Here is a 13846-nt window from a genome sequence, read left to right as displayed (position 1 = left end):
GAAGGGGAGACGAGAGGAGAAATTACTTTAAAACAGGCGAAAATGTCATTTTCTGAACCACTTTATTGTCACTAGGATCGCAGGGGGTGCTGGAGCCTATACCAGCTAACTTCAGGCCATAGGGAGTGGACACCCTGAATTGGTGGCCAGCCAATCACCGGGCATGAGTGGTAATTATTTGTTTTCATTTATTATTTTCAAATTACTACTGTTAAATTTTGGCCGTTCAGATTATAGGGCAGTCGAAACACAAAATGCAATCCTTCGAGCCGGATTCGAACCAGCGGCCTAAGGATGTCCAACTCATTCCTACAGTCCTCCGCTCTACCAACTGAGCTATCGAAGGTGTCAATTATTGCATTTTATCTATTTTTTGAAAATACTACAGTTCAATTTTGGGAGTTCAGATTATACAGCGATCAAACCACAAAACGCAATCCTTCGAGCCGGATTTGAACCAGCGGCCTAAGGATATCTAACTCATTCCTACAGTCCTCCGCTCTACCAACTGAGCTATCGAAGGTGCCAATTGTTGTATTTTATATATTTTTTTGAAAACACTACAGTTCAATTTTGGGAGTTCAGATTATACAGCGGTCAAACCACAAAAAGCAGTCCTTCGAGCCGGATTTGAACCAGCGGCCTAAGGATATCCAACTCATGCCTACAGTCCTCCGCTCTACCAACTGAGCTATCGAAGGTGCCAATTGTTGTATTTTATCTATTTTTTGAAAATACTACAGTTCAATTTTGGGAGTTCAGATTATACAGCGGTCAAACACCAAAAAGCAGTCCTTCGAGCCGGATTTGAACCAGCGGCCTAAGGATATCCAACTCATTCCTACAGTCCTCCGCTCTACCAACTGAGCTTTTTCAAACTACTACAGTTCAATTTTGGCCGTACAGATTATACGGCAGTCGGAACACAAAATCCCACAAAAAGGGGTGCAGTTTTTCATTCTAAGCCATCTACATAACACATACATCTTAACTAATGGGGTTTCTGCTGAAACAGGCAGCACCAGACTGAAATCGACTGATTACACTTGTAAGACATCAAATTGCTGAACTGCTTTGCTCTTGATTAGATGGATAAAAAAATATCTGTTATTTTTTTGAGACGGGACCAAATTAAAGGAAGTTGTGTGGCTATGTAGTTTTAAATTTCCATTTTTTTTCCTACTACAGAAGAAAAAAAGTCATTATCATCAACACAGCGCTTTGTAGGGAAAGGTCAAAGGTCAATTTTAGATCCTATACTTTTAATCAATTGAATTGACAGATGAATGATGGTAGAAATATGATTATAACATAAATATGAAAATAAGCCTCCGACAAAATACTGATTTAGTTGTTTCATTTCTTTGTTGTTTAACATTGTATGTAGTAGACACATATATGTATGCATACACACACATTTAAATAATTTAGGGTACAACTCCCCTTACGAGGATGCGCGGTTCAGAAGATGAATGAATGTTTCCTCATTACCCAGCTCACTGCATCCTCTCGTGGTTTCCGCCCTGCAAATAGGTTGACTACAAAAACATGTATTCCAAACATGTTTCCAGGGGCTCAAGGGATTGGTCACGCAATATGATGGGCTGTTGGTTTTCTCATAAATGCTGACCTCAGACCAACAATCTTACAAATCCAAGAGGGAAAAGCAAGTCCACTCAAGCATATTAATTTGAACTCACATTGAAATTGATGGTTTCATTGAACAATAGTCAGAGTGACATGGTAAAATATGGAAGTAAACAATGGTGCTCCAGCTTGTGGGACTCGATATGGTTCTTCAAGCATTTGCGTGGCATTTGGCGTATCAGAGGGTATTGATGAAACATCCATTTTTGCATGAGTAACACGTGCTCATAATGATGTGGTACATCCATCTTGCACCTCCTTTTTGTATGCTAAGAAAAACACCAGGCATTACATTCACCTGCACAATACTTACGATCAAAAGCTTATCTTATTTTTATGAGAAAAAACAAGTGAGGATTTGAGTAAGGGTGTGTAAACATTTATTTAAATAGTCACCTTATGGGGAAAAAATTACTTTCAGAGGCAGAGCGAGACACTGATTCCGACTGAGGCCACTGCATAACAGTCTTGATGTCGTCATCTGCCCCACGTTCCCATTTTTCAAGCTGTCCCTCAACCCGACAGCCTTTTTTTTCCCCCGGGGAGACTCTCTAGTCATGTTGCAATCCAACCTGCTTGATGTTCACTCTGCTGTGAAAGCACAGTCTGCAGCTCTTGGCCGCAACTAAAAAAGGCAAAGCGTTTTCCAACCCTTCCCCGAAGCCCCTTTCTGTTTCCGCCTGCAGCAAATTGGGGTCAAGCAGTCTCAGGAAGTTGCTTTCGTCCAATCTCGGTATGTCACTTTCAACTTTGGTTGAAATCTTACTTTTAGTTAGTGCTGGCTTTCATAATGAAATTAACAGCAGTAGCCATACCAGACATAGGCAAACTACGGCCTGCGGGCCACATTTGGCCCGCTAGGCTTTTAAATCCGGCCCGCCGACGTTGTCCAAATAATGTATTTTTTTCTTCCCCAAGATGGCGCTGTCACGCGGAAGCCAGTGGCAGTAGCTGTGTCCACTCTTATTTGTTTTTCGTGTTTTACAGCCCCTCTATCTTTTTAAAAATTACATTTTAATATTTCTTAATAGATTCCTTTTTACTTTACTTTGTACTTTATACTTTTTATACTTTAATGAGGAGTGATGAGTATATTAATACTTTAGTCCTTTTTTTTCTGTTTATGTTTCATATGTACTGTTAACAGATGCAGTTTTTTATATGTATCGTATCTTGTCCTAACCCGGCCCTGTCTGTCAAATCTATAAAGTCAATTTGGCCCCCGGGCTGAAAAGTTTGCCCACCCCTGATCTATACTATTAAGGTTATGACAAAAAAAAAACAATCCTATGGCAGCCCTTGTCAAATAAAACATAATAATGATGCAGAACAGACATGTAACCATCAATCCAGAAGATCTCCATAGGTCACTGATTCAAATCTGGCTTGAAGGACAAGTGTTTTTTTTAATTTAAGCGAAAAGCTCCAGCACCACAATAATTCCTACCTCTACTGAAGTAATGTAGATACGTGCTGGCTAGACATTCTGACGCCTTAGTCACAGTATTGCCTTTTTGACATTTCCGTTCTTTTATCATATGCTGCATTTATCCAAAGGTTGCATGCCAACATGACAGGCTTATGTGAATAAAGCAGGCAATCAAACAGAGGCCACCCTGGTCACAACAATCACAGCCTACATAATCCACTACAATTCGGAGAAAATTGGAAATGTTTTCAAGACACCGCAGCCTGAATAGGGGTTGCCATTTCCCCGTTGTGCCCACCCTATCCACCACTTTCCCTTAATAAAATAAATAATACGAAACTACGGGAAGTGGAGGTGGAAGCGTTTGAACTGGTGATCCTCTTTATCCATCCAGGGGCAGGAGAGGATTTGGAACTACCCTGGAGGTCACATCTCTAATGCAGTACTGTATCTCATTAATGAAAGCTGTAGCTCACAACGACCTTGAGAACGCTTTTATAACGGCGTAAACCCACCGAGAGCTTTCTCTATGAAGGTTAAAGTTCGCCAATATAGTGAAGTTATTATTCACCACCGAGAAGAGGGACCCAGAATAAGGGGTAGCGTAATAATGACCACTGATTTCTATTGGCGTTTTATATAAATTTGTTGCAATTTTCTACATTGCGAAAAATCCATTTACTGTTCTACCGTTAGCAAATTAAACACAAGCCACATATGAGTGTGCATCATTTCGTTTATTCAGCCGATTTTAACAGCCGGGTCAACAACATCAGTTCATAACATTTTCTTTTCAAATTAGGTTGACATTTTCATAAGATAACACACATCTATTTTTCTTTTTAAATTATTAAAACACTACTATGTTTTTTGTGCCCAAAAAGAACACCTTTTTTCACTCCTTCAACATGTAACTGATGATTGTAAAAACATATATTGAGGCTTTTATTTTATTATTTTTAAATACAGACCTCTTTTGCAATAACAGTTGAATAAAAATCCATTCTATCACTATATTTTGGGGGGATTTGGCTGTGGTGATTTTTTATTATTATTACCAAGTCTATGTTTAAAACCTTATAACAAAATCCCATATTTTTGTGTGAATGAATTGCACTTGAAGGTCACTTGAAAGGCACAGATCAAATGGCACAAAAAAGTAAAACAATCAAAATATGGTCAGTATCCAATGAAAAACAGGTCATTTCACTTTTAGTGTTATTTTTTGGAGTGTAAATCTTGGTGAAAATTTAATTTAAGGATCCTGAGTAAACTCATCTAATACCAGGCTTGGGAAAAATAGGAAAAAAACATTTTAGTGATTAAAAATCAATTTGATAGACATATTTAACCTGGCCAGATACATGAAAAAGTCTCAAGGACTCAAAATCAAAGAATGTTGACTATGTTAGTTGGAGGTAATCCTTTTTTTGTTTTTGTTTTTTTTACTCAGTAGTGACCTGTAGAAGGACTACAGTAGAAAGAATTTGCCTGTGACACCAGTTTAACTGATTTTGAGATGAAACATATTGGAAAACTGCATCACAACAAGACACATGGAAAAGTCTCAAGAAACCATGCAAGAAAATGTAAAGGACATTCTTAATGGAAGCAACCATTTTTCACATCTCAAGGATCCATGACTGAAAAAGAAGTGGAACTTAATCAGACTAGGATCCTCAAGTCTCAAGGACCAAGGCCAGAAAGTAAGTCAAAGCTCTTTACACCTTAGTTAGCTCCCCTCAGGAATGATGGGGGGTGGGGGAGAAGTTTCCCAAAAATGAACCTCTTATTAGTGAACAAATCTGCTTATAACTTATGGAATGGTTGCAATGACAACTAATTTGGATCAAGATCTCAATTAGATGATGCTTCTCTGCCAAAAAGTGTAGTGCACATTTCATACACAACAGCAAAAAGACGTCAAACAATAAGATATGCAAACATGCCTCAATCCCATCCAAACAAATGATTTGAGTTGTTTTGGAGAAGAAAGAAAATATGACATACATATAAAGTGCTGCTAAAGGTATGTTTTTTTTTATGGTTTCCTTAAACAAAAGAGACATGAGCGGTGATACAGCAGAAGTGGACAGCAAGGCTGAGCAAACTCAACCATACTCCGAAATGTAGCAGCGCACAACAACACTTTCACAAGGGAACGCATAGCAAGGATTTGGGAGAATTGATCCGAGACAGGTTAGTAAGGCTGCCTTTCATTTTGGTCCATTTTTTTCCTCACCCACTTCCCCTTCTAAAAACATGCTTTTCCAAACACATGAGACTCTGAAAGAATATAACCTTGAATTTAAAAAGAGGCAGCTGAGGGCCAGCAAGCTATATAGATTCTAATGCACAGCTAGCCTTCAATTTTATTTTTTTCCTGCAATGATAAAATTCATATCCTCATAATTATCCTACTTTTAATTGTTTTTCACTTCAATTCATGGGTGAACATACAATACAGTAACAAGGGCCACACAGTGTGAATTTCCATGATCAAGTTGTAACATGTTTGATTTTAGATCTATATATGTGATAGAAATTGCCTAGACACGCATTTCATATTTTAGTTGCCATTTTCGGTCGATTTATTTCTAGTGTGGCCACTCCTTTGCTTTAAAAAAATCCTAAAAAATATGTATATACTTCTCTAAAACACAAATAAAATATTGTCAAACTAGAGTCAATAAGTAATATAAATATAAAACATTAAAAAGAAACATAATGTAACAAGGAGTGAGAGATCTCACTTTCCTCAGTAACATGTCGCTGGGTTGTTATTTCATGGAAAAGTGCGCCATCTGAAGGCGGAAGCCGTGCGGGAGCTACAGTGCCAGAGTCTACTACAGTGTTACTTACATACAGCATTTTTACAGTATGCTTGCTCAGTGAAAAAGTAGATCTATAAAAATACCCTTCCTTCTTTGAAATATCAAAAACCTTCTGACGCGCCTCCCTGGCATCACGCCCATCGAGTTTGAGTGACACGTAGAGGGGTAGAGGTTTCCGTGTGTGCATGCTGACTATGTGTGCCAGTGGGGTTGGGGGCGGGGGCACCAAAAGACGTAAAGGTGGATCACACGTAATGACGATCGAAATGTGCTGACAAGTGTGAAAATGATTTTTATGCCGGGACCCGTCGAGAAAGTAGAAGCCCCTCCCTTCTCTCCCTCGACTCCCACCTCCTCACTGTGACCAAGAATTGTCCCGTCAATCGGGGAAAGAAGAAACCGCTTCAAAGTTGAGAATCGGCCCCCAGGCTGTTGAGCTCCTCAGGCTTGTCGGCCCCCGTGATGCCACCTTGGCGGAAACCGGACGCGATCTCGTCAAATGTCCGGCCCCTGGTCTCGGGGACCTTGAAGTAGGTGAAGACGAAGAAGAAGAGCAGCAGTACAATGAAGATGACGAAGACGTAGGGGCCGCACGCTCTCTGTACACAAGAGGGAAGACATACAATGTGTTTTTAAAGACTTTTCTTGACTTAGAGGAAAGAAAAGTGACAAAATCAGACACCGAGGTCTAAACTCATGATAAATCCTTATTTGAGTCCATGTTGTACTCACGGCTAAATACTGGAAGCCCATTCCCACAATGAAGTTGGCGGTCCAGTTGGAGAACCCAGCCACAGCCATAGCTGAAGGCCTCGGCCCTTGTGAAAACAACTCGGCCACGATGAACCAAGGGATGGGACCCGGTCCGATCTCGAAGAAGGCGACGAAGGCAAAGATCGCCACGATGCTCAGGTAAGACATCCATTTGATTTGATGCTGCAAGGGAACGAGAGAGGGTCACGCTAACTTGGATATTCTGTCTTTGCAGATCGGAACCATTGGGGATCACCATCTCACCAGCAGAGCCATGGCGATGGTCATCAGGAGGGCAGCACCCGCCATTCCCAGCAGACCAATAAGATGGAGAGACCTTCGACCGGCACGTTCCACAACAAACAGCTGAAAACACAAAACTTGAACTGCTGATCACCACACATGAATAGCATTTTTTTTTTGTTTAGTTGGGCTTTTTTTCCACACTCACCGACACCACAGTGAAAGCCGTGTTCACGACGCCAGCTCCAATGGTGGCGTACACTGGCTGTGCCACGCCCGCCTCCTTAAAGATGCTTGTGGAGTAGTAAAATACCTGCCAAGATTGCATCCAACATTATTTTCAGGTTTGTCCTGAGAAAATGAAGTACATGGCACAATGGGAAGTCTGAACTCACGGCATTGATGCCAGACAACTGCTGGGAAAGTTGCAGTATGATAGCAACGATGAGAGGCTGGCGATAGAGTGGTGATCGACAAAGCTCCAAGATGGTCACCTTCTTCTCCCGCATCATCTGCCGACTCTCCTCTTTCATTTCCTGCATGTCAGCACTCACGTCGTTGGTGCCCCTTAACTTCTTTAAGACTAGATAAAAAAGGGACCAAAGAACAGGTGAGCGTATGAGCAGTGAAAATACCAATTTGCTACCTTTACTTTGTAGTGTAGTATGTTTTTCAATGTAAATTGTAGATTTTATTGTAATGTATTATTATTATTATAAATTAATTGTAAACATATTGAACTGATTGAACTTATTTGAATATTTTCCTCAAATTTTATTCTTAACTCCACATTCCAGGTACACTTGTTTTTTTATCATATATTTTTGCATGTATATTTTGTTCAGTTTTTATTTTTGAATATTGTTTATTTTTTTTAGTATTTCACACATACATTTGAAACAAAGTGCTACTGTTATTTTTCACCTAACTATTTTTAATTCTAATATTTTCAGGATATGTCAAGCCTTTAAGTTAATCTTATCCAACATAAAAGTGTACCTAAAAAGAAGGTTGAACTCACCAGTCTTGGCTTTGTTTTCTTCGTTTTTGTTGATGAGCAGAAAACGTGGACTCTCAGAGCAAAAAGGCAGAAGGATGCACTGCATCACCGACGGTATGAAGATGAAGCCCAAAAGTAGTGGCCACAGTTCGTCATTTCCCATGATGGCTTCCAACCCAAAGACCTAAACCCCAACCATGAGGATCAAATGATTATAGTTAAAAGTCGCAAGACTGCAAAATATCAATAAAAAATGGACAGTACCTGCGCAATAAGGATGCCCACGACAATGCCGAGCTGATGGAGGGTACCCAAAGCCCCACGAAGCGACGTAGGTGACACCTCGCCCACGTACATGGGCACAAAGCCTGTTGAGAGGCCTGAGTAATATCCCACCACAAAGCGACCGATGATGAGCATCTCAAAGGAGGATGCTGTCTTGGAGAAGCCCATCAGGGCTGCTGAGATGAGGGCCAGCACATTAGCCATGAGCATGGAATTTCTCCTGAGAATGGTAAAACCATTGACAATTAGTTTTTTTTTTATATTAAGTAGCCAGCAGGTCAATATGAAATTGAGTCAATCACTGTAGCAACTGGGATTCCAAAGTATGGTAATGATAACCTTTTTTGTTTTTTGTTTTGTTGGAGAACCACAAGAGTACACCAATGGATGTTGAGCAGAATGTTCAATTTATTCCTACAGGCCTCTGGACTATCAACTGAGCAATCAAATGGTACAAATTTGGATGATCATAGTTCAACTTCGGACATTTAGATTATATGAGATATCAAAGGTTACAAATTATCTTTTTACAGTTCAATTTTGGCCGTTCAGATTATACGGCAGTCGGAACACAAAAAGCAGTCCTTCGAGCCGGATTTGAACCAGCGGCCTAAGGATTTCCAATTTATCTCTACAGTCCTCCGCTCTACCAACTGAGCTATCGAAGGTGACGCTTGTGCTGTTTTAATCATTTCTTTCAAATTACTACAGTTCAATTTAGGCCGTTCAGATTATACGGCAGTCGGAACACAAAAAGTAGTCCTTCGAGGCGGAATTGAACCAGCGGCCTAAGGATATTCAACTCATTCCTACAGTCCTCCGCTCTACTAACTGAGCTATCGAAGGTGACGCTTGTGTTTTTTAATCAATTTTTTCAAATTACCACAATTCAATTTAGGCCGTTCATATTATAGGGCAGTCGGAACACAAGAAGTAGTCCTTCGAGCCGGAATTGAACCAGCGGCCTAAGGATTTCCAGTTTATACCTACAGTCCTCCGGTCTAACAACAGAGCTATCGAAGGTGACGCTGGCGCTGTTTTAATCATTCTTTTCAAATTACTACAATTCAATTTAGGCCGTTCAGATTATAGGCCAGTCGGAACCCAAAAAGTAGTCCTTCGAGCCGGAATTGAACCAGCGGCCTAACGATCTCCAGTTAATACCTACAGTCCTCCGCTCTACCAACTGAGCTATGGAAGGTGACGCTTGTGATGTTTTAATCATTCTTTTCAAATTACTACAATTCAATTTAGGCCGTTCAGATTATAGGGCAGTCGAAACCCAAAAAGTAGTCCTTCGAGCCGGATTTGAACCAGCGGCCTAAGGATTTCCAGTTTATACCTACAGTCCTCCGCTCTACCAACTGAGCTATCGAAGGTGGCCTTCATATGTATTTAATCATTTTTTTCAAATTACTACAATTCAATTTAGGCCGTTCAGATTATAGGGCAGTCAAAACATAAAATGCAATCCTTCGAGCCGGATTTGAACCAGCGACCTAAGGATATCCAACACATTCCTACAGTCCTCCGCTCTACCAACTGAGCTATCGAAGGTGACGCTTGAGATTTTTTAATTATTTTTTTCAAATAACTACAGTTCAATTTTGGCCGTTCAGATTATACGGCAGTCGGAACCCAAAAAGTAGTCCTTCGAGGCGGAATTGAACCAGCGGTTTAAGGATTTCAAGTTTATACCTACAGTCCTCCGGTCTAACAACAGAGCTATCGAAGGTGACGCTGGCGCTGTTTTAATCATTCTTTTCAAATTACTACAATTCAATTTAGGCCGTTCAGATTATAGGCCAGTCGGAACCCAAAAAGTAGTCCTTCGAGCCGGAATTGAACCAGCGGCCTAACGATCTCCAGTTAATACCTACAGTCCTCCGCTCTACCAACTGAGCTATGGAAGGTGACGCTTTGGTTTTTTTAATTATTTTTTTCAAATTACTACAGTTCCATTTTGGCCGTTCAGATTATAAGGCAGTCGGCACACAAAAAGCAGTCCTTCGAGCCGGAGTTGAACCAGCGGCCTAAGGATTTCCGACTCATTTCTACAGTCCTCCGCTCTACCAACTGAGCTATCGAAGGTGACACTTGTATCTTTTTAATCATTTTTTTCAAATCACTACAGGTCAATTTTGGCCGTTCAGATTATACAGCGGTCAAACCACAAAAAGCAGTCCTTCGAGTTGTACTCAAACCAGCGGCCTAAGGATATCTGATTTATTCCTACAGTCCTCCGCTCTACCAACTGAGCTATCGAAGGTGATCTTAAGCCTTTTTAATCATTTTTTTCAAATTACTACAGTTCCATTTTGTCCGTTCATTTTATACGGCAGTCGGAACACAAAACGCAGTCCTTCGAGCCGGAGTTGAACCAGCGGCCTAAGGATTTCCGACCTATTTCTACAGTCCTCCACTCTACCAACTGAGCTATCGAAGGTGACAATTACTATTTTTTATCTATTGTTTTCAAAAGACTTCAGTTCCATTTTAGGAGTTGAGATTATACAGCAGTCGTATCACAAAAAGCAGTCCTTCGAGCCGGAATTGAACCAGCGGCCTAAGGATATCCAACTTGTTCCTACAGTCCTCCGCTCTACCAACTGAGCTATCGAAGGTGACAATTATTAATTTTTATCTATTGTTTTCAAAAGACTTCAGTTCCATTTTAGGAGTTGAGATTATACAGCAGTCGTATCACAAAAAGCAGTCCTTCGAGCCGGAATTGAACCAGCGGCCTAAGGATATCCAACTTGTTCCTACAGTCCTCCGCTCTACCAACTGAGCTATCGAAGGTGGATTTGTGCAGTTTTAATTTTTTTTTTTTCAAATTACTACAGTTCAATTTTGGCCGTTCAGATTATACAGCAGTCCTTCGAGCCGGAGTTGAACCAGCAGACCAAAGGATATTTATCTTATTCCTACAGTCCTCTATTCTATCACTTGAGCTAAAATGAAAGTGCAGGTGCAATTTAATATCATAACTCTTAAAATGACTGTGACAATGAGGCACCTTCCAAAGCGGTTGACAAAAACGCCGACAGAGAAGGAGCCAAAGATTCCGCCGACAGAGAAGATGGCCACTGCAATGGACCAGATGGCTTTCAGAGTGTTGTCTTTAATTTTCTCCTGGTAGCGTTCTTGCCATGTGGCATTAATGAAGTTCTCAATGACCTATAGGGAAGACAGAGTGAAATAGATCAAGACAACGATAGAATCAAAATATAGTTGGAAAAACTTATTTCTTAAATACATCTTTTTAATGGCCTCAATTCAGTGAAACTGTTTTTTCTTAGTTCCCACGTCACATGTAGTACTTTATAACAGGGTTTATTTTCAGATGTTTTCAGCTGTGCTGGTGAAGTGTGCCCAGTTGATGGCAGCATAGCATAGGCATAGTCACCACGCTTTTCTGGCAAGAAGTAAACTCATGCCAAATTTACCCCAACCCCCGCCATGAATGTGTTGATAAACTCACCCTGGTGAGTGAATGGCAGCGGGTAAAAAAACTGCTGTGTGTGTGTGTGTGTGTGTGTTTGTGTGTGTGTCAATGTTATGTCACAGCAGCAGCAGCACATGATTCCAAAAATGTCACCACGCGGTGGATGACTTCGCTAGTATGTTGGTTGACCTCTGTCGACTCAATTGACATCCAGGTTGAGTGTCACATGGGTCTTGTGTTTATTATATTACAATTACAATATGACTGTGGGACTATCCCTTTAAAATGAGGCTCTCTAACAAATGCCAACCTTAATTCCAAAATATGTCATATTTAAAAAAACAAATGGAACATTATTTCACTCGTAATACGTATTTTGATTCATCTCATCTGAATTTCTGACCCGCTTTATCCTTAAAAATTATATATCAGAGCTCTATGGCATTAACATTTAAAAGGTGGAGTAAAGTGGGAGTTACAGTTGGTTTAATATACCATAAAAAAGGTCTTACATGTTTTTAAAACATATACAGCACAAGAAAAATTCAAATTATTCAAACAACTACTTTAAAGTGCCAGACAAGCGGGCTCGTCTTAGCTTTGAAGGCACTTATCGCCTCACACTTGCTTACAGATACTTCTTATCACATAGTGTCCCCTCTGCTCGTGACCTTCCCAACCAGTCAAGTCTAGACTGACACGGCAGTTTTTCTTCAGTTTTTTTCCTTTTCTTTAAAGTGGAATCAACATTATTATCCAAAAAATAGTTAAATTTCTTGTTAATATTCGGAGTTATTGACAGATAGGGATTGACGTGGCAAGACGTAAAGATAAACTCCCACACTTCCTCCTTAGCAATGTTTGAATGGGAAGCAGATCACAAAAAGACGTCACACCAGGAAGTGCAGAACAGCTGCAGCATGCAAAGCAGATACAAGTCGCCCCTATGACATACACGCAGTCATAAAAACACAAGCGTGCCTTAACTGTGAAACCCTGTGTACTGATTCCACTCCACTCAATATGGTTGTATTAATTCTTGTTTGTAAATGATTCAGAGCCTCATTCTCAATGTTTGTATTTAGCTATTTCTCTCTATTTAGACTTGTAATTCAATGAGGTGTGCATTCTACAGATGTCCAACATTGAAACAACTAACTGAACTAAGAAAACCCCCCCAATCAAGTTTAGATTTTGACATTACCCCATTGACTGCAATGGGCATACATTTTCTTATGGCAGGGATCATTAACTGTCAAAATAGTGCCAAACTTCAACAAGCGTCCTGACTGACCCCTGGCTTGTGTTACACGCGACAAGTACAGGGCAAGAACGTCCAGCCACTGGCAATAGGAAGCGTGAGTCCTGCAAACAAGCTCTGCATTCATGCCACCAGCACGTCAGCAGAATTCGTGCGTGCTGGCGTTGTCTTTGGTTGTCAAGGTGGGCAATGTATCAAAACCCCCATCTAGTTAACAAGAGTGAGTCAAGATGAAAAACTCTTGCAGTTACAACAATTTAAGTTAAAGACATGAAGAGGGTATATGCCTAAAGATTGTGGTTGTGAAATGATATATACTCTTGGAAGGTCATTAAAAAGTGCTTATTAGTGAATCCATGAGTGTGTAGAATGAACACACGTGAAGAAAACCCCTCTCATGCACCCACCTTGCCACTAGTGCCACTTGGATCCGTGTGATCTTGGATGTGCTGTTTTCACTGTTCCTACAACTCACTTCTTCAACCAGTGCGGATTAAGAGTGCTGGAGGAGGCCTCTAATGCCGTTCCGCATGTGAAATCATCCGAGGCGAGGAGATTTTTTTGCAGAAAAATGACAGTCTAATATCCTTCGACTGTCTGGGTGTGAAATGAACATCTGAATCCATGCAATTTGGTCCATGAATAGGTCCTACTGGTTCAAATGTATTGGAAATTGGATTTCAAATTGGATTTCTATCAAATATCGAATAAATTAAAGATAAGATAAAGACAAATGATTCACGCTTTTGTTGTCTTTTTCCATCTCCAATAGGTAACTGTCTATTATATGTTCCCTGGCATAAAGATATAATTCACATTCTTAGTATGACAAGATAAAGATAAACGATTCACGCTTTTGTTGTCTTTTTCCATCTCCAATAGGTAACTGTCTATTATATGTTCCCTGGCATAAAGATATAATTCACATTCTTAGTATGACTGGATA

At 40.3% G+C, this 13846-nt stretch overlaps 1 protein-coding gene and 13 non-coding genes across 14 annotated transcripts in view; all 14 read right to left on the bottom strand.

Annotated features, from left to right (window-relative positions):
* Nucleotides 1-260: 260 nt before the first annotated feature.
* On the bottom strand, nt 261-346 carry trnay-gua (transfer RNA tyrosine (anticodon GUA)). Its single transcript is given in 2 exon segments — nt 261-296; nt 310-346. It is a non-coding gene; the product is annotated as a tRNA-Tyr (tRNA).
* A 91-nt stretch (nt 347-437) lies between these two features.
* On the bottom strand, nt 438-523 carry trnay-gua (transfer RNA tyrosine (anticodon GUA)). The gene is given in 2 exon segments: nt 438-473; nt 487-523. It is a non-coding gene; the product is annotated as a tRNA-Tyr (tRNA).
* Nucleotides 524-615: 92 nt separating this feature from the next.
* trnay-gua (transfer RNA tyrosine (anticodon GUA)) lies at nt 616-701 on the bottom strand. Its single transcript is given in 2 exon segments — nt 616-651; nt 665-701. It is a non-coding gene; the product is annotated as a tRNA-Tyr (tRNA).
* Nucleotides 702-3794: 3093 nt separating this feature from the next.
* Nucleotides 3795-13846, bottom strand: part of slc2a1b (solute carrier family 2 member 1b) — a 16781-nt gene continuing 6729 nt past the window's right edge. The window contains exons 3-10 of the mRNA XM_077725638.1: nt 11211-11371; nt 8171-8411; nt 7928-8090; nt 7302-7489; nt 7115-7219; nt 6928-7029; nt 6643-6846; nt 3795-6509 (exon numbers count right to left, since the gene is read on the bottom strand). Coding sequence (XP_077581764.1) covers nt 6315-6509; nt 6643-6846; nt 6928-7029; nt 7115-7219; nt 7302-7489; nt 7928-8090; nt 8171-8411; nt 11211-11371 — 1359 coding nt within the window. The 3' untranslated portion in view covers nt 3795-6314. The remainder of the gene's footprint in view (nt 6510-6642; nt 6847-6927; nt 7030-7114; nt 7220-7301; nt 7490-7927; nt 8091-8170; nt 8412-11210; nt 11372-13846) is intronic.
* On the bottom strand, nt 8774-8859 carry trnay-gua (transfer RNA tyrosine (anticodon GUA)). Its single transcript is given in 2 exon segments — nt 8774-8809; nt 8823-8859. It is a non-coding gene; the product is annotated as a tRNA-Tyr (tRNA).
* Nucleotides 8952-9037, bottom strand: trnay-gua (transfer RNA tyrosine (anticodon GUA)). The gene is given in 2 exon segments: nt 8952-8987; nt 9001-9037. It is a non-coding gene; the product is annotated as a tRNA-Tyr (tRNA).
* On the bottom strand, nt 9307-9392 carry trnay-gua (transfer RNA tyrosine (anticodon GUA)). Its single transcript is given in 2 exon segments — nt 9307-9342; nt 9356-9392. It is a non-coding gene; the product is annotated as a tRNA-Tyr (tRNA).
* trnay-gua (transfer RNA tyrosine (anticodon GUA)) lies at nt 9485-9570 on the bottom strand. The gene is given in 2 exon segments: nt 9485-9520; nt 9534-9570. It is a non-coding gene; the product is annotated as a tRNA-Tyr (tRNA).
* trnay-gua (transfer RNA tyrosine (anticodon GUA)) lies at nt 9663-9748 on the bottom strand. The gene is given in 2 exon segments: nt 9663-9698; nt 9712-9748. It is a non-coding gene; the product is annotated as a tRNA-Tyr (tRNA).
* trnay-gua (transfer RNA tyrosine (anticodon GUA)) lies at nt 10019-10104 on the bottom strand. Its single transcript is given in 2 exon segments — nt 10019-10054; nt 10068-10104. It is a non-coding gene; the product is annotated as a tRNA-Tyr (tRNA).
* Nucleotides 10197-10282, bottom strand: trnay-gua (transfer RNA tyrosine (anticodon GUA)). The gene is given in 2 exon segments: nt 10197-10232; nt 10246-10282. It is a non-coding gene; the product is annotated as a tRNA-Tyr (tRNA).
* On the bottom strand, nt 10552-10637 carry trnay-gua (transfer RNA tyrosine (anticodon GUA)). Its single transcript is given in 2 exon segments — nt 10552-10587; nt 10601-10637. It is a non-coding gene; the product is annotated as a tRNA-Tyr (tRNA).
* trnay-gua (transfer RNA tyrosine (anticodon GUA)) lies at nt 10730-10815 on the bottom strand. Its single transcript is given in 2 exon segments — nt 10730-10765; nt 10779-10815. It is a non-coding gene; the product is annotated as a tRNA-Tyr (tRNA).
* Nucleotides 10908-10993, bottom strand: trnay-gua (transfer RNA tyrosine (anticodon GUA)). The gene is given in 2 exon segments: nt 10908-10943; nt 10957-10993. It is a non-coding gene; the product is annotated as a tRNA-Tyr (tRNA).

The sequence above is a fragment of the Stigmatopora nigra genome, chromosome 10 (genome assembly GCF_051989575.1).
Source record: "Stigmatopora nigra isolate UIUO_SnigA chromosome 10, RoL_Snig_1.1, whole genome shotgun sequence".
NCBI lineage: Eukaryota > Metazoa > Chordata > Actinopteri > Syngnathiformes > Syngnathidae > Stigmatopora > Stigmatopora nigra.
Note: the sequence above shows the minus strand (reverse complement) of the source record. Positions and strands in the feature narration are given on the sequence as shown.